General features: G+C 43.1%; 1 protein-coding gene across 1 annotated transcript in view; it reads right to left on the reverse strand.

Moving 5' to 3' along the window:
* Positions 1-19,491, reverse strand: part of LOC119962051 (inactive dipeptidyl peptidase 10-like) — a 1,164,028-nt gene that overhangs the window by 33,913 nt on the left and 1,110,624 nt on the right. The window contains 2 exon segments of the mRNA XM_038789842.1: positions 7,198-7,392; positions 11,763-11,832. Coding sequence (XP_038645770.1) covers positions 7,198-7,392; positions 11,763-11,832 — 265 coding nt within the window.

Here is a 19,491-nt window from a genome sequence, read left to right on the forward strand (position 1 = left end):
GCTGGTGCAATGTCCAGTCCACTTTGAACATAGTTAAACGTTGGAAAGATTGAAGTCATCATCCTTCACCTTGCCACTGATGCAATTGCCCCATCCATGGTCACTGCCTATCAAGCTGTTTGGAACCGTAACAATTTACTTGCTCCTAAGCTGAAATTTTGAGCCCACTGTCATGTGAGAGTACCTTTAATGAATGGGTGTTTAAGAAATATACCTTTAAGAAATGGGTGTTTATCAGTGATGTCAGAGTGTGGGTGGAGCTGGGCTGTCTGTCAGCTTTTTACTTTCGTTTTAGGCTGTTTGCTGCAGGGTGTGTTTTAGTTTCATTTTCAGTGTTGGAGCTGAAGCCAGACAAAGCAGGTGTACTGTTGATCTCTCTGCCATGAAAAGACTGTCTTGATCATTTTATGAATTCGGAATTATAAATGTTTTAAGTAGTGAATGTAAACCTGATGTGCTTCTGTTAAAAGGTGTTTCTTTTGTCTTCTGGATGTTGTTTGGGAAGTTATTAAGGATTACTTAGTGTTGTATTCTTTGGGGGTTGTTTTTGAATTAATGGTTGCTAAGATGTTCATTGTATGTTTTAAAAAGGTTAACTTGAGTTCATAGAATAAACATTGTTTTGCTTTAAAAATACTTTCCATTTCTGCTGTACCACACCTGTAGAGTGGGCTGTGTGCTCCCCATGCCACAATCTATTAAAAGGTGTGTGTCAGGTGAACTCCATGATATACCTTGGGGTTCTCTAAACCCTGGCCCATAACAAATTGAGGGCTGGAGGGGAACAAGTCTATCTATTAGATTGGCTTTTGTGAACTTAAAGACAGTGAGGGGTGAGAATATTGTGGTTGCATTTCAGGTGTGGTATTTTAGTTTAAGTGGGGAGTGTGTTGTGGACAATGGCTCTTTCAGAGGCTCTGAAGTTTTTGGGGGTGGAGATGGTCACACGCAGTACCTTATGGACCGAGACTAAAAGCAGACTGTTAGAGTTGGCAAAAATATTGTCGTTAACATTACCGGACAAATGCGAAAAGATTAGGTCATTATGGTGGTGGCTAAGCATTTAAAGTGCCTGAGATACAGTTTGACTCATTGGAAATGACAAAAATTCAGTTACAACTTAAACAAATGGAACATGAGAAAGAATTAAAGTGGTTTGAATACGAACGAGGGAGAGAGGAAAAAGAACGAGAGAAGAAAGAAGAAAAGAAAGAATAGCCCCAGCAGAACAAAAAGAAAGAGAAAGGGAGATACAGATCAGGGAAAAAGATCAAGAGAGAGAGTTTGAACTTCAGAAAACGGCCATGAAACATGACAGTCAGTTAAAATTGGCAGACGTAAAGGGAAACGTATAGTTGGATGATAGTGATGAGGATAATGAGAAAGAGCGTAATAGTCGAAGGCTTGGTGGGAATCTATTTAAATATGTCCAAGCATTGCCAATGTTTGAAGAGAAGGAGGTGGAATCTAAACAAATGAAATGGCCACAGGACATGTGGGTATTACTGATTCAAGCAAAGCTGGTAGGTAGGCTAGTGAAGAGTTTGCATCACTACCGAAGGAGGTATCTGGGACGTATGAGGAGGTGAAAAAATCCATCTTAGGTGCATATGAACTAGTGCCTGAAGCCTACAGACAAATGTTTAGAAATTTAAGGAAAGAATTTGGTCAAACATACATGGAGTTTGAAAGGATCAAATAGAGTAATTTTGATAGGTGGATAAGGGCTTTGAAAATAGATCAAAGGTATGAAGCTCTCAGAGAAATTATACTTTTGGAGGACTTTAAAAATTCAATTCCTGATGTAGTGAGAACTCATGTGGAAGAGCAGAGGGTTAAAACTGTGAGATTAGCAGCAGATATGGCAGATGATGGAGGCAAATGGAGGAGGATAAGAGGCGACTTAATAGAGGTTTATAAGATGATGAGGGGGATAGATAGAGTGGATGTTCAGAGACTATTTCCTCGGGTGGATGAAGCGCTTACAAGGGGGCACAGCTATAAGGTTCAGGGTGGGAGATATAGGAGGGATGTCCGAGGTAGGTTTACTCAGAGACTGCCTGCTGTGATAGTGGAGTCGGACACTTTAGGAACTTTCAAGCCGTTTAACACATGGAGCACACCAGAATGACAGGAAGTGGGATAGATTGACCTTGGTTTCGGACAAGGCTCGGCACAACATCGAGGGCCAAAGGGCCTGTTCTGTGCTGTACTGTTCTATGTTCTATGATTATGAATTAGTTCATAAGCATGGTTTCCAACATGAGTTTCAGTCTGTGAGGGATAGAAACTGGGGACATGAGAAATACTCAAGTGGTAAAGGTAAAGGTAATTTAATGGGAGATAATAAGGAGAGTGTACCTCAGATTAAAAAGGAAATCCAGGAGGGTGCAAAAGAAATGAAGTTTCAAATGTTTTCACTGTAGTACACTAGGCCATTTAAAGTCACAGTGTTGGTGGTTAAAGAAAAGCACTGGGAAGGCTGATGTGGTAAAACAGGATAAGACAGTGGGGTTTGTTAAAGTGGTAAAGGAAAGCCCAAGTGAAGCGAAGGAGGTGCAAAAGATTGCACAGCCTGATCAAGAGGTGATTGATAAGAAGGTGCCGGATGTCTTTAAAGAATTTAATTCTTTAGGTAAAGTTTACTCATGTGTATCAGGAGGAGCAGGTAAATAAGTCACAATTTTAAGAGATACAGGAGCTAGTCAATCTTTAATGGTAAGAGATGAGGAGTTATGTAGTTTGGGAAGAATTTTGCCAGATGGAATTCAGGGTGAGAGGAGGAGTGCTCATTTATATAAGGTAAGGTTGGAAAGTCCAGTAAAGAGTGGTGAAGTGATAGTGGGAGTAATAGAGAAACTATCTTGTCCAGGAATACAGTTTATCTTGGGTAATGATATAGCTGGATCGCAGGTGGGAGTGATGCCTACTGTGGTCGATATGCCAGTGGAAAATCAGACAACTGAAGTGTTGAAGGACGAATATCCTGGGATTTTTCCAGATTGTGTAGTAACAAGGTCGTAAAGTTACAGGTTAAGGCACGAGGAGAAATCAAAGAGTGAAGGTGAAGTGCAAGTGCAATTGTCAGAAACGATTTTTGATCAGATGGTTGAAAAAGAACAAGAATAGGCGGAGGATGAGGCGGATATTTTTAGTTCAGGAAAATTGGCGGAGTTACAACAGAAGGATATAGAAATAAAACGGATGTATCAGAAAGCATATACGGAAGAGGAATCTGAATGGATACCAGGGTGTTAATACCGTAAAAGTGTGTCTTGATGAGGAAGGGAGACCTTTACATATGAAGGCGAATGAAAAGTGGGCAGAAGTTCATCAAGTAGTATTATCGATAGGGTATAGAAAGGAGATGGTGGGAGTTCCGCGTGAGGTACCAGTGAGAGGTCATTTCGGAATAAGGAAAACTCAATCTAAAATACAAAAACATTTTTATTGGCCTGGACTACATAAAGTTGACATAAAATTTTGTCAATCATGTCACACATGTAAAGTGATAGGGAAACCTCAAGCAGTGATAAAACCAGTGCTCTTAATACCCATTCCAGCATTTGAGGAACCTTTTACAACGGTCCTAATTGATTGGGTAGGACCGTGTCCGAAAACAAAAAATGGGAATCAATGGGCGGGATTCACCGACCCCCTGCCGGATCAGAGAATCGCTGGGGGGTGGCATGACTCCCGCCCCCGCCGGCTGCCGAATTCTCCGGCGCCGGGGTTTTGTCGGGGGTGGGAATCGCGCCGCTCCGGTCGGGGTCCGTTGACAGCGGCCCCCCCCCGTTGATTCTCCGGCCCGCGATGGGCCAAGTGGCCGCCTGTTTTCGGCCGCTCACGCCGGCGTAAAACAAAACAGGTCCTTACCGGCAGAACCTCGCTCGACGGGTGGTCCTGCAGAGTCCTCGGGGGGGGGGGGGGGGGGCGCGGGGGGATCTGGCCTCGGGGGGGGGGGGGGGGGGGGGGTGCCCCCACGGTGGCCTGGGCCTGGTCTACGATCAGGGTGCACCGACCCACATTGGGATAAATTGTTGAGTTACTTTCCAGAGGAAAAATGAACTGACCTGAAAGACTTATTGATATTACATGGGCAAGTTTGTAGAGATAAATTGGGAAGTACTACAATGACTATACATCATGTAGAAGTGGAAAATGCTGTTCCAATCAAACAACATCCATATAGACTTTAAAATAGGCACAGGTTAACAAAGAGATTGAGAGTATGCTTAAAAATGGCATAATTAAAGTGGGCTGCAGCCAATGGAGCTCACCCATAGTGATGGTACCTGAACCAGACAGTACCCAACGGTTGTGTGTGGACTACAGAAAGGTTAATGCAGTTACAATAAAGGACTCTTATCCTATCCCACGTTTGGAGGATTGCATTGAGAAAGTGGGGCAATCAGCTTTTATTTCCAAACTGGATTTACTTAAAGTTTACTGGCAGGTATCTTTATCCAAAAGTGTGAAGGAGACACCAGATCGTATGTACCAATTCAAAGTTATGCCATTTGGCATGTAAAATGCCCCAGCCACTTTTCAACGGTTAACTAACAAAGTTATTTCAGGATTATCCAATTGTGCGGTATACATCGACAATCTGGTAATTTTCAGTCAGACATGGACAGAACATTTAAAACATCTGATAGAGTTATTCAATCGACTTCAGGAGGCGCTTTTGGAGATAAACCTAGCCAAACGTGAATTTGGAAAAGACCAAGTCCTTGGCCATACAATCGGACAGGGTCGAATGGTCACTCGGGATGTGAAACCAACAGTTATTGAGGAGTTTTCAAAACCCTCAAGACGAAGGGAAATAATTTGATTTCTTGGCATGAGGGATTTGATCGAACATTTGTGCAAACATTTTGTAGCGTGATTGCTCCACTGATGGACTTGCTGAAGAAACATCGAAAATTTCAATGGACAGCGGAGTTTCAACAGGCATTTGACTGCCTGAAAGCTGTGATAGCCAATGCTCCTGTGTTGGAGAATTACAAGGGACTCTGTGATCAGATTGAACTAAAGTATCTGACTTTAAAGAGACATGCCGAGGCATATAGGAATGGATGGATCATGCAGAGACCTTCTTGTTCAATGAGACTGTCATTTGAGAAGGATTCCAGTTGGAGGAAGCCGAACAAAAAAGAAAATGGACTATATTATTATACCTGTTTGCGTGTGTTGTTTTTTGAAATGAAAATGTATATTTACTGTGTGCATTTCTTGAAGGATAGTGAAAAGATGAAAAATGAAACCATCTTGAAGTTGATGGGTTTTTTTTTCTTCTTGGGGGAGGTGTCATATGAAAGTACCTTTAAGAAATGGGTGTTTAAGGGCAGCACGGTGGCCTAGTGGTTAGCACAACCGCCTCACGGCGCTGAGGTCCCAGGTTCGATCCCGGCTCTGGGTCACTGTCTGTGTGGAGTTTGCACATTCTCCCCGTGTCTGCGTGGGTTTCGCCCCCACAACCCAAAAATGTGCAGAGTAGGTGGATTGGCTATGCTAAATTGCCCCTTAATTGGAAAAAATAATTGGGTAATCTAAATTAAAAAAAAAAAAAGAAATGGGTGTTTATCAGTGATGTCAGAGTGTGGATGGAGCTGGGCTGTCTGTCAGCTTTTTACTTTCGTTTTAGGCTGTTTGCTGCAGGGTGTGTTTTAGTTTCATTTTCAGTGTTGGAGCTGAAGCCAGACAAAGCAGGTGTACTGTTGATCTCTCTGCCATGAAAAGCCTATCTCTTGACCATTTGGTGAATTCGGAATTATAAATGTTTTCAGTAGTGAATGTAAACCTGATATGCTTCTGTTAAAAGGTGTTTCTTTTGTCTTCTGGATGATGTTTTGGAAGTTATTAAGGATTATTTAGTGTTGTATTCTTTGGGGGTTGTTTTTGAATTAATGGTTGCTAAGATGTTCACTCTATGTTTTAAAAAGGTTAACTTGAGTTCATAGAATAAACGTTGTTTTGCTTTAAAAAATACTTTCCCATTTCTGCTGTACCACACCTGTAGAGTAGGCAGTGTGCTCCCCATGCCACAATCTATTAAAAGTGGTGTGTCAGGTGAACTCCATGATACACTTTGGGGTTCACTAAACCCTGGCCCATAACACCACAACTTCTCCAAAGGTAAAGCTGCATAATTCCACTTCAATAATATCACCCAGCTCTGTCAGTGTCTCAACCCATCTAATTCCAAATCTCTCACCTATATTATCAGGACAGCTGACTAAATGTGCATAAAATTATATTGTTGTTGCAGTGAAGGATGGTCACATGCTCCTGATGAATCATATAATTTTAACAGTCAAGCAAAGTGGTGGTGGTGGTCTTATAGTCGTAGTTCACTCATAGGATCCCGGGTAATAACCTGACACCAATTTTAGTAACATCATTAGCAAAAATAGGCAACTTAAAATAGCCACTTAACTTTGGACGCTATAGGTTTGATTTTGGAAAAAGCCAAGTTTTGTCCTTTAGAAAAGACAAGACTGAAATCAAATTTCAGTCTTAGTAACAATGGGTAGCAAAATTAAAAGCGATGATGGATAGATTCCAAAATAAAACCTGTTTTTTTTCCAACCGGGTCTGGCCTATTTCTGAAGGATATGATTCCAAAGTGACATTTGGAGTCCATGAGAATAAGGTTTGCCATTGCCATGTCAATTGTAACAATGGCAGCAAAATGCATTACTCCACAGTGAGAATTCCTGACTTCTACTAATGTTAGGATGATGAGATGGGCAGGAAAAGTAAAAAGGGAGCATAGATATCAAAGAACTTGTTCTCAAAATTAGTAACTCAAAATAACACTTCACCCACCATTAATAGTGTATATTTTTCATCGACTTAAGCAACTTCCTTTTTGATGAGTAATCAATTAATTACTGCTATAGTGGAAGTCAATTTTTTGAACTGGAAAACATTAATGAAAATGTATTTTGATTGAAAGGAACATGAACTTACGAAGAAGTGTAAATTAAAGAAAGGTTTTGTAAGGCAGGTAATGCAATGATATAAATTGTACTGAATTGACTTAGCCCTTCACATCTTCAGAGGAAGAAAATGACATTCACTCCTTTTATATATCTCCATGCTCCAACATATAAAGTGTGTTTTTTTAAATTAAAGACAATGACCCTTGATAGAAAGGCAGAAAAACATCCCATCACATATTAAAATACATACTGCACTGCTGTAATTTGGTCTTTGACTTCCACTGTCCCCAACCTTCGATGGATGTCCTGAAGAATTTTAAGCCCTTGAAAACCACTCCCACGGCCATCAAAGCGAGCAAGGATGACATTATCAGAGCTGACAAGTACTGACTCCCAGTCAATCCAAAACTTATCAGTGACCAATTGGCTCCCTGGGGCTCCGTCACTGCAAATACCAATACAAGAATGGCAATTATTATTGACAATCCTTCAGTGCATTCAGCTTGTTATGTAAAGCATTAAGGTTTAAAACCTCAGAAATATCCCATAAAGAAACTGTGCATCATTGCTTTCACATAAGCAACTTATATCATCACATGCCCTGTGGCAGGATTTTGATAGCCAAGTAATGAATATTTCTATCTATCTTAATCACAACTGGGTCAGTATGTGTCTTGGTGGAAGAAACTACTTTCCATCTGAGATCAGTGTTCAGGTCAAACTGTAGCTCTGCTTCCATTACAGCCTTAAATTTTGATTTTCTGCAGTTTAGGACTGTACCATAAATGCACCACAGAGGAAGATGTCAACTCTTATTGATGTCAGCTACCCCCACATCTACCAGCCAATGGAAAGTGTTCCCAAAAAGTTAAGTCTAAAACTATTTTTGTGAGGCCCAGAGGAATCTCTGGGTTCCACAAGAAAAATTTTCCCGGTCCCACTGGTCTCCCTCTCATTCCATCGATCTCCCTCCCACACTCTTTTGACAGTCATCTCTCTCCCTATTTGTAGTCCGGAAAAACCTTTCTGTTGTCCTGATCCTGTGCAGGCCTGAAGCCTTGGGGATAAGTAGCTCACTTGTGAAATGTTACTGTCGCTCGACCAGACCATCTGGGTTGGCCAGCCCTCTGATACTAAAAAGCTGTTCATCCTGGATAAAATTTTAACTTTCACCACCAGGAGGAAAACCCCTGGATAGTTGTCAGCTGCAGTTCAGCGCAAGCACTCTCTCCTCAGAGTCAGAAGGCTGTGGCTTCAAATTCTCCTCCAGAGTCGTGGAAAACAAAATCTAGGTTGACACTCCAATGCGGGAGTGCTGCACTGCTGGTAGGGCTGTCTCTCGCTTTAAGCTCTAAGCCTAGGACCAGTTCTTTCTCGCAGGTGAGTGTGAAATATCTCACTGCACTATTTAGAAGAAGAGCAGTCAAGTTCCTCTGAGTGGACAATATTTATCCCTCAGACAACATTCAGTAAAAAAACACAGATTTCTATTCACTGTCCCATTGCAGTTTGTGCATTCTGGTTGTGTGCAGATTTGTTTTCTTACTTCCCTTTATTACAACAGTGACTACGCTTCAAATGTTGGTTCTGAAGCACTTTGGGAAATCCTGAGATCATGAAATGTGCTATATTATTTATGTTCTTTTTTCCTTTCATTACATATCTCTCTCAATTTAATCATAGCCAGAGGTTCTTCAAGTACTCTTTCTTCACTGTCCAGTGGACTGTTGGGAGATAGAAAGTGGAGAGCACTTGCTGAGAATATTTTTCATTTCTGCTTCTGTTTTGTTTATTTGTCCCCTTCACCTCCTAATCATCTTTGTTTAAATATAGAAACTAATGACAACCACACTTTCCATTTTGACAGGAAACCTTTCTAAACAATCTTTATAACATCCCAATTATAGTGGCAGGTTTCCTCTGGAGAAAAATGCTTCTTGTTGTGACTCTGTAGGTAAAAAATGCAACTTGCATAAAAACAAAATGGTATAAACGCTGGAAATCTGGAATAAAAACATACAATACTGGAAAAGCTCAGCAGGTCTGGCAGCATCTGTGGACAGATTAGTTCTGAAGAGGAGTCATATTGGACTTGAAACATTGGGTGCAATTTGTCGCTGTGTTCCGCCGGAATTGGGATAGGACGTGGCAGGCAGATCCTGTGAGACGCCTCTTCCGGTATTCCCGATGGTCGTTACGTCCTGTGTAACGGGATCTCTTGTGATGGCAGATCCCAACACAATGGGCAGGATCCAGACATGCTTCGTTAGGTGAGCTTAACAGCTCACTTAGCTATGCCGACACCAGATCTAACCGGCCCCTGGGGTCGACCGGCCTCAACAAAGCGACCCCAGCCAGGCACCATTTAGCACTGGTCACCACAATGAGCGACCAGTCGCAACAGCACTTGAGGGGCGTCTTCCAGGTGATTGGAGGCCTCTGGGCAGCCTGATACCTTGGCACTGCTGATGCCACCTGGACACCATAACACGGTCAGCTTGGGACCCTGGACGTGTCACCTGTGCACCCTGGCAGTGACATCCTGGTGCCAACCTGGCACTGCCAGGGTGCCCAGGTGGCACTGCCAGGCTAGAAGGTGAACTGCCAGAGTGTCAGGCTGGTAGTGCCAAGGTGGAACTTTTCCCGTGCCGGGGACTGGACCCGGCATGCCCTGGCCGTATGAGATGGAACCTTGGGAGGGTCCGGGGGTTCGGTTAGGGGGTTGAGAGATTAGGGCGCAATTTATCTCTTCTTGCACTGACGAGCGGTGCTCCTCAGTGCAGGAATTACGACTGACTGCAGCCTTGGTGGGTGTTCCCCTCTGAGGCCCGAGAAAATAACAGAGTTCCATTCGATAGTGGGGTCGTTCCCGGCACTTATCCCACTCAGAATGGGACTCTGATTGCACCCATTAAATCTGTTTCTCCAGCCCTCAGGACCCAACATTGAGTTCAACAACTTTAGACTGTGACCTTTCTCCTCCATCTCTAACTTTTTTTCATATATCGCAAACATCTTTTTGTCCCAATGCAAAAGCCCTCCTTCCTCTTTTTCCATAGACCACCTGTCACTTGTCCTTACGTTTTGCAACATTGGTAACTTTGTTACCATGTCTCCTGGCTACCACTAATCACTGACGCTCTACTTTGTTCCAGGTGTTCCATCCTCCTTATACAGTATATGACCCAACACATTTCTCCCTCTCTTCAGCTCCGAAGAAGAATCACACGGATGTAAAACTTAAACTCCATATTCTCTCCTTGCTGCCAGACCAGCTGAGTTTTCCCAGCATTCTTTGTTTTTGCTTCAGATTCCAGCATCCGCAGTATTTTGCTTTTATATTATTGAGTTTACCATTGATGACTAAAGCTAGAAATTTACTTCAAAAATATGAGATAGTTTTACCTCATGTTAGGAAAAATTAGAGTGCATTTGAAAGAGGCTAATTGCATTTGTAGAAACCTGAGATCATGATTTGAATGGAATATTCTGTGTTTTAAACTCCAATCAAAACAAATGGTACATTTTGAGGCAGCAGAAACCCAAGTTTCAAAACAAGGATTATCAGCTGAAGTATCAGTTGTGCTGGGTTTGCAAGCACTTTGCCATGTTCGCTGTAGACAGCAGTATAATATAGCTGTGCCACAATTTTCTTTAATTAATTCTTGGGATACGGGCATTGATGACAAGTCATCATTTATTGCCCATTGTCAATTTCCCTTGAATTGAATGGCTTTTTAGGCCATTTCAGAGGGCAGTTACGAGTCAAGCGCATTGCTGTGGGTCTGGATTCACATGTAGACCAGAACGGGAAAGGACGGCACATTTTCTTCCATGAAGGACATCAGTGAACCAGATGGTTTTATGACAACGTGGCAGTGTCGCAATCATTAGGAATTCAATGACAGATAGATTCATTAATGGAATTTTAAAAGTAAATATGCTTAAATTGCCCCAACTTTCTGTGGTGGGATTTGAAGTCATGTCTGCACAGCATTAGGCATTGGTCAGGGCCTCTGGATTACTTGTCCAGTGTCAGTACCAGAATGGTAGCATACCCCACCCCAACCTTTCTCTACATATGCGGTATCAGCTGATCTTCATGATAATGCTTAGATTTCTAACATCATAAATAACACAATGGCTGTAGATTTTGTGATTAGTGGTGAATGAACAATGCCCTTTGCAAGGCACCATGAATGGGGCAAGCAATGCTGTGTCTCCTTACTAAATTAGGTTGGGCCAGGATTACACAGTGCTAATGGTGCTAAAACAGTCAGTATTCAGCATTATTATGCCACTGAAATTCACAGCAACTTTGGGAGTCGATAGCATAATGCAGAAATCCTGAAGTAAATGCTGTCAGTAATTCTCGGCTTCTCCAGAGGATGCTGTTGAAATCCCCCCATAAATGCAATCCCTAAGCAATCAGTGAATTGACAAAAACCTCCACATTTACATTGCTGGTCTTGCTCTAAAAGTTGCACCTTGTCAAAAGCGTGTTACCGGGCGGGATTCTCCGGGTCCCCTATTGTAGACATGTGACCACCCCATGAGCCTGCCTCTGGCGGCAGTCATCTTAAGATGAGTTCAATAAAAGCCTCTCACAGAAACACCCAAAGGAAATAAAGCTGTCCTTATACTTGCAACAGTGGATGTTCATATTTTAGGGATCTCCCCACTGGCAAACCCAGGACTGAGGAGAAATAAAATCCACCCCATGGTATTTAAGTGTGATCTATGCATCGTGTGCCTATAATTTGGTGATGGCTTTGTCAGCAGCAATTTTGAATCTTAAGTAGCAGAACTACTTACACAACCAGCAGAACAGGATATTGATTGTTTTCATCAAAGCCCTCAGGATACAACAACTGCAGAGTGAGTTCTGAGAACAAAAGGTATTCAGAGTTATTGTTGCAGAGGAAATTGTACATAAACATCACATTTGTGCTTGACTAATGTTCATGAAATCTGAAACAGGTTTCTTCATATTGCATGTAGTTTAACAACTGTTTACAAATGCAGACAATATCATAGGAGGAATTATCAATGAAAAAGAACATTTAAAAACAGACATTAGTATTTGTCATAAAAAAACTGTAAGCACTTCATAATTTTCTCTTTTTTCCTTGCTCATGGCATCGTGAGTGCAAATTGAATGAGAGCCATCTGTTGCTATGGTCACAGTAATTGACATGTTATTATTGGGGAAAATTCTTATGTTTCCCTGTTGGGTTCAGGAAAAAGAATGTGTGTTTCCCATTATTCAAAGGACAGTTACTTGTTAGCAAATGTGAATGTGGCTTTGATCTTTGGCTAATATTTTGCAAATACCAGGAATGCCTGTTTACATAAGGTCCTATGTTCCACATGGCTTAATGTCAAAGATTATTTATGATAAAACAGATATTATTTAAAGCTGTCATTAGTCATTTTGGAACTCTTCATCCTCACCCACCCCCAACCACTGAGTAATTTCAATATAATCCACTTTGTTAAGAGGAATGATAGCCTAAGTTTGATTTGTTGGTGATCATTGCACTTTGCATCTAACATTCCCCTTTTAATAGAGTAAAGCTATGTCTGTGATGTACCATGAATTCATTTTGTGTGTTTGCATGAGAGAATAAATGCAACCCACAAGAAAGAAGGACACAATAAATAGGAGCAGGAAAAGACCACATGGCCCTGTTTCCCATTCAATATGATCAGGCTGATCGTATTTTCCTACCTGCACCCCCATATCCCTTAATTTCTCAAGAGACCTGTATCCTGTATGCATGCTAATATATTACTCTCAATTCCAGGAGCCCTTGTTTCACCTATTAATCTTTTTTATGGCACTTTATCAAATGCCTTTTGGAAATCAAAGTATACTACTTCTCCAGGTTCCCCTCTATATACCCTACCTGTTATATCATCAGAAAACTCTAACAAGTTTAAGCAAACAGTACTTTCCTTTCCTAAATCAATGTTGACTTTAAAATAAATTTAGAGTACCCAATTATTTATTTTATAATTAAGGGGCAATTTAGCGTGGCCAATGCACCTACCCTGCGCATATTTATGGTTGTGGGGTAAGACCCACGCAGACACGGGGAGAATATGCAAGCACCACATGGACAGTGACCCGTTGCTGGGATCAAATCCGGGTCCTCGGCACCATGCGGCAGCAGTGCTAACCACTGTGCTGCCGTGCCACTCACATGTTGACTTGTTCTAATCATACTATGATTTTCTAAGTGCATTGTTAAGACTTCATAATAGATTCCAGCATTTTTCCAACATTGATGTTAGACTAACATGAGATCCTGGGGAATTGTCAGATTTTAGCCGCTTAAGTTTCTCCAATATTTTTTTTCTGCTGATATTAACTTCCTCACTCTTTCTAGCCCCTAGGTTATCATCAATTTCTGGTATGAAACTGCCTTCCACTGTGAAGACAGACACAAAATATGTGTTCATTGCTTCTGCCATTTCCCCATTTCTCATGATAATTTCTCCTGCCTCTGTTTCTTAGGAACCAATGTTTACTTTAGCTACTCTCTTCCTTTATATATACTTATAAAAGCTCTTATAACCTGTTTATATTTCAGACTAGTTTACTCTCATATTCTATTTTATCCCTTTTTATGAACTTTTTGGTGGCCTCATTTGTAATTGCATTGCAAGCAATGGTGCAGTAGGAACAAAAAATGGCCATTGCAATTATAGATACCTGTCTACCAAAGGAATTAATGAGGTGAAACATTTCTTGCTCACCAGAGATAATCTATATTTCGGATAAACACCAGCTGAATATCGTTAGCATTTGCCTGTAAGTTAGGATTGGCTAATGTGTCAAAGCATGGAATTGGTGCAGACGTGACATTCTACAACATATCAGCTCTATTCTTCTACTTTAGAAGAATTGACAGCAAGCTGATAAAGTTACGTAGCTTGACATTTATGTGCATAAGATATGGAAACTAATTTCTTGATGGATCATATTTTACAGAAAAACAGAATATGTTCCTTCTGATTTTGAATTGTAGAATCTAATCAAATTCATTTAAATCCAATTATAAAAAGGCCTTTGCTGTATCACAATTGTAAAGGCTTTCTTCTCTGAGACAGATTCAAAAGGCAGTCCACTACAAATGTTTTTTATTTATTTTGATACCCATAGTGCATAGTCTATGAGACGTCAGTCTTGATGCAACATGAGCAACACACCTTTTCATTTTACTTCATTCAATTTAGTTCTGACCATTGCCTGTCAGTTATCACTGTATATTTAAATACTTCTCCACTTAAAGAGCTGAACACAGGAAGAGAGAATAAAATATATATTGCAGTTTCCCAGTGAGACAGGCAACTTGAGAAAAATATGAAAAAAATAACCAAAATGGATGTCTTTCATAATCAGAGTTAAAAAAAAACCAAATCACATTGAATTGCATAAGGTGATGGATTGAATTTTCACTTCAAGTGTGGAAAACAGGAGCTGGGACTGTTTCCGGCCCTGAACCCACTCCTCAGGCAAACCACCTCTGTTGGCATTTTCATGGACGTGCACACTTAATTGGCCTGGAAACACATTCCGATCACTGAAGGGTTGGAGGTGGTCTCTGAAAGGTGGGATCAATAAGGTGCTTTTCAAGCTTGTGAGGAGCAGAAGGCTGCAGTAAAGGATGACTATTCTGAGGGTGCTTTAACTTGCAAGTGCCCTTTAACTACACTTTTTTTAAATTAAAAAAGTCAGAAAAAGCAGCCAGGCCATCAATGTGGAGGAAGTCCCTCTCTTGGGTGCCTTTTGGATGTAGCTACACCCAAACAGGGAAGGAGGACCTGCAACTGAGTGTCCACCTCCACATGGCTGATCAACCCATTGCAACATCAGGAATTTAGAAGCTGACTGAGAAATTCCAAAGAATCTTGTGACAGAGCCCTTAACAATGCTATTAATGAGCCTTACCGACTGTCTGACTCATGGGGGCATGCGACCAGCCATGTCAGGCCCCAAATCCACCTTCCCTCAAATAACCACAACTGGGAATGAGGTCAGGAACTGTCATGTCAGCCAGTGCTGGTATTTTTGGCCTTGACAGAACTCGAGGATGTTGCAGCTGACCTTGCTGAGGAAAATAGGGATCGATCTGTGGTGATGGGCCGATTGGCTCCTCCCAACAATCCAGTCCGGATTTCAGCTCCTTCACTTCATAAAACACTGACAATCACAATGAGTCAAATGTGCTCTGAAATAGCTTCAGCCCATCCACTAAAACTGTCATTTAATTCTTGCAGGCACCAGCAGATCAAGTCCATCAAGACAGGTAAGCAGCATGCCAAGCCATCGGAGCATGTCTGAAGATGAGGGGGCTCATGAAGAACCATCACAGCGCTCAACCACACCCTCCACCGGCACAAACGCACACACCTCGGTGGTGAGTAGCTCTAGATTGGACTCGCCGTCACTTTCTGGACAAAACCTCAAAGACATGTCCTCACAGCTATTGGAGGTAGGGGCAGCCCAGGTATCCGGCACGCGGGACGGCTGCTGAAGACCAGCCAGCTGCTCAGTCCCAACCAGATGATGTGTAATATCCCGCACAGGACTTACGGATGGAAATGATTATTGCCCCGTGGTTCTCGAGGAGTACGAGCTCCCTCGCTGAGGGGCAGGGAAACTCCATTTAGCACTGTATAAAAGGTCAGCCAGTAAGGCACTGACTAGAGAGAGAAACCCAGTAGGGATCTACCAAGAAATGTATATACTGTATTTGTAAATAAATCAAAGTTCTTTATTTTACTCCGTATGGGCTCCCCATGTCCTTATTAAAATGAGCCTCTGGATGTAACTGCCAGTTCACTAGTGGAGTTGAAAAGGCAGAGGCGGAACATAACGCTGAGCTTTGCCAGTCACTCAACAAGCTAGAGCAAATGATACAGGACTCAGTCCGTGTTCTGTCTTAAATCGTGCTTCAACATGCGACTGCTTTGAGGCCACAATGGGAGGGTTGGCGACTGCCATGAAGACCTTGGTCCAGCAAATTTTGCTGGATTTTCACTTGGTCCTGCCTGCACTCCATAGCCACACCTCTGTGGTATCATCAGGGTACCATCACAATCTAGGCAACATGGTGATGAGGCATTCTGAACTTCTGCCAGGTGCCTCATTTGCTGCAGGAGGCAACCACCATGGTGGCCTCCACTCTGGACACTCTTAAGGTGTGCAGCCACTCAGAGACCCCTCTAGTTCCCATACCCACTCCAGCAGCACAGGTTGCTGAAGGTGTTTCTTCCCCTGAGCAGGAGTTCCTTGAGGCCTGGGCCCTTCAGGGCTTGGGTGAACAGAGGACAACAATCATAGGCATCAGGATGTAGCAGTCAGCAGCCTGCCTCCTCTGCTGTGAATGTTGGGACTCCACTAAGGCATAGTGGGAAGGTTAGAAAAGTAAAACATTGTTGATGTCACCTCAGGGTCATAGCTGTGCTATCACTGCAAATAAATGGCACTTATTGAAACTCATTGGATGGGTATGTGAATGTTCTGGTCAACTGAAGCTGTTTTAATTTTGCTCTTTGGGATCTTTCATCTTGAGGTTTACCCATCCTCACACAAAATCAGAGTATCTCATTTTAAGATTAATATTAATGTGATTAACATTAGTGCAGCTCGTCTCCATGCCCTTTATGTTGTCAGGGAGATGTGTGTAAATCTTTATTAGGAATGTATGATGGCTAAGATTTGAACCCTTATTCCTCAAGGGAAAGCAGTGAGTATAGGCAGCACATCAGTAATGATACTCTGGCGACATCTGGGTCTTCTGTGTTAGTGTCCGAACCCGGGACATGCACTTCAGGATGGGATCCCTAGCCTGGTCCTCATCTTATTCATGGCAGTGTTTGCATCATTAAGTGGTCGAAAGTGGGCAGCACGGTGGCACAGTGATTAGCACTGCTGCCTTACGGCGCTGAGGTCCTAGGTTCGATCCTGGCTCTGTGTCACTGTCTGTGTGAAGTTTACACATTTTTCCCGTGTTTGCGTGGGTTTTGCCCCCACAACCCAAAGATGTGCAGGATAGATGGATTGGCCATGCTAAATTGCCCCTTAATTGGAAAAAATAAATTGGGTACTCTAAATTTATTTTAAAAAAAGAAAAGAAATGTGAATGAAAGTGTCAAGTTTCATCTCAAATCGCTGATGCCCATCAATGGACTTTAAGTTGACAGAGTGAGTGCATTAGCAAGTCACCGATGACCACGGTGTGAATGCAGGACCTTTCCTGTCATCAATGGTTGGGTAACCCCTGAGATGACAGGAAATGGCTTGGCGGGCTAGAGGAGACGTTTCCAGATGACCTGACTTAATTTTATTGCTCGCGGTTCCTGGCAGCTATTAAAGTGTCACAAGCACGTCTCCCATATCTTCCTTCCTCGATGACATCCGAGCACACATACTGTCTACTGTCCCTCAGCAGCCCCCTATGTTTCTTGCATCTCCATGTCTCCATTGTCCGATCAGCTCACATCCTCCGCCAGCTGACCCTCTGGCAAGGACTCAGATTGTGAAGAAAACAGAAAACAGTGATAATGCAGAGGGGCTGGTTTAGCTCACTGAGCTAAATCGCTGGCTTTTAAAGCAGACCAAGCAGGCCAGTAGCACGGTTCGATTCCCGTACCAGCCTCCCCGGACAGGCGCCGGAATGTGGCGACTAGGGGCTTTTCACAGTAACTTCATTGAAGCCTACACATGACAATAAGCGATTTTCATTTCATTTCATTTTCATTTCATTTTCATGTGGGAAACCCTATCTAGTGCACATTGCAGAGAACCACCTGTGCGGTCAAGGAACCTGCGTTGCATCTTCAAGATAGAGCATGTAGTAGTTGATTCTGAGACTAGGGTCCTGAATCTTAATAAAGTAAACTTCGAAGATATGGGGCATGAGTTGGCTATGATCGATTGGGGACTGTTATTGAAAGGGATGAAAGTGGATAGGCAATGGCAAACATTCAAGGAGTGTATGGAGGAACTGCAACAATTGCTTATTCCTGTCTGGAACGGGCGGCACGGTGGCACAGTGGTTAGCATTGCTGCCTATGGCGCTGAGGACCCGGGTTCGAATCCCGGCCCTGGGTCACTGTCTGTGAGGAGTTTGCACATTCTCCCCGTGTCTGCGTGGGTTTCACCCCCACAATCCAAAAGATGTGCAGGTTAGGTGGATTGGCCACGTTAAATTGCCCCTTAATTGGAAAAAATGAATTGGATATTCTAAATTTATAAAAAAAAAAAAAAAAAAAAAAAAAAATTCCTGTCTGGAACAAAAATAAGAAGGGAAAGGTGGCCAATCCATGGCTTACAAGGAAAATTAGAGACAGTATCCAAGGAAGAAGCATAAAATTGGCCAATAAAAATAATGGGCTGGGTTCTCCATTTTTGCGGCTAAGTGCCAGCTCGAACGGAGAATCCATGGGAGGTGTCGGGCAACAGAGAATTCCACCCCCCAGGTCTGAGGACAGGGGGAGTTTAGAATTCAGCAAAGAAGGACCAAGGAATTGATTAAGAAGGAAAAAATATTGTTTCAGAGTAAGTTTGCATGGAACATAAAACTGACTGTAAAAGTGCCTGATGCGCTATCAGTCATACCAAAGACTCGAATGGGTACAATAGAGGCTTTATTACAGTTAGATGTTTATCCTCCGACTGCAGCTGGTAGAATGACTGCTCAGGAGAAGTCATGCATATTTATACGGCTCCTTGTGGGCGGAGCTAGCCGACAGGGGCTACCGGCGAACTTGTAGTACAGGTACTACTGTACATCCCCTAATATAGGCACATACACAATTACACAGTGGATCACCACTTTCACCCCCTGTTAAAAATGAGTCCGGCGGGGGTGGCGTGGAACTATATACAGAATTGTGAATTAGTTAGAGGGGAGGGAAACAAAATGTATCAATCTTGTAACCCGGTGCCCATCAGAGGTTAAGTCTGTCTGGTGGTCTGACGGTTCGCTGGGAGCGACGTAATAGTGGTGGCGATGTCTGTACCGGCGGTGGCGGCGTCGACGGCGTTGGTGCTGGCGGTGTTGGTGCTGGCGGTGTTGGTGCTGGCGGTGTTGGTGCTGGTGGTGTTGGTGCTGGCGGTGTTGGATGACTCCGGGAGTGTGCCAAAATCTTCCTCGTCCTCTAGCGTGGGCAGGGGAAGGAGGGATGGACCTGGTGGGACTGGTGCTGGGAGCGCGGGTGGCGCATGGGTGGGGGGGGTGTGTGGGAGTGGGAGTGGCACCCAAGGGAGCCAGGTCCCTGAGCGAGACCGTATCCTGGTGGCCATCGGGGAACTCCACGTAGGCATACAGGGGGTTCGCGTAGAGCAGGCGTGCCCTGTCCACCAAGGGGTCAGCCTTGTGGAGCCGGACATGCCTACACAGTAGAACCGGTCCTGGAGCTGCGAGCCAAGTCAGGAGCGACACCTCGGAGGTGGACTTCCTAGGGAAGGTAAAAACACGTTCATAGGGTGTGTTATTCGTGGCAGTGCACAGTAGCGACCGGATGGAGT

The sequence above is a fragment of the Scyliorhinus canicula genome, chromosome 2 (assembly GCF_902713615.1).
Source record: "Scyliorhinus canicula chromosome 2, sScyCan1.1, whole genome shotgun sequence".
Lineage (NCBI taxonomy): Eukaryota > Metazoa > Chordata > Chondrichthyes > Carcharhiniformes > Scyliorhinidae > Scyliorhinus > Scyliorhinus canicula.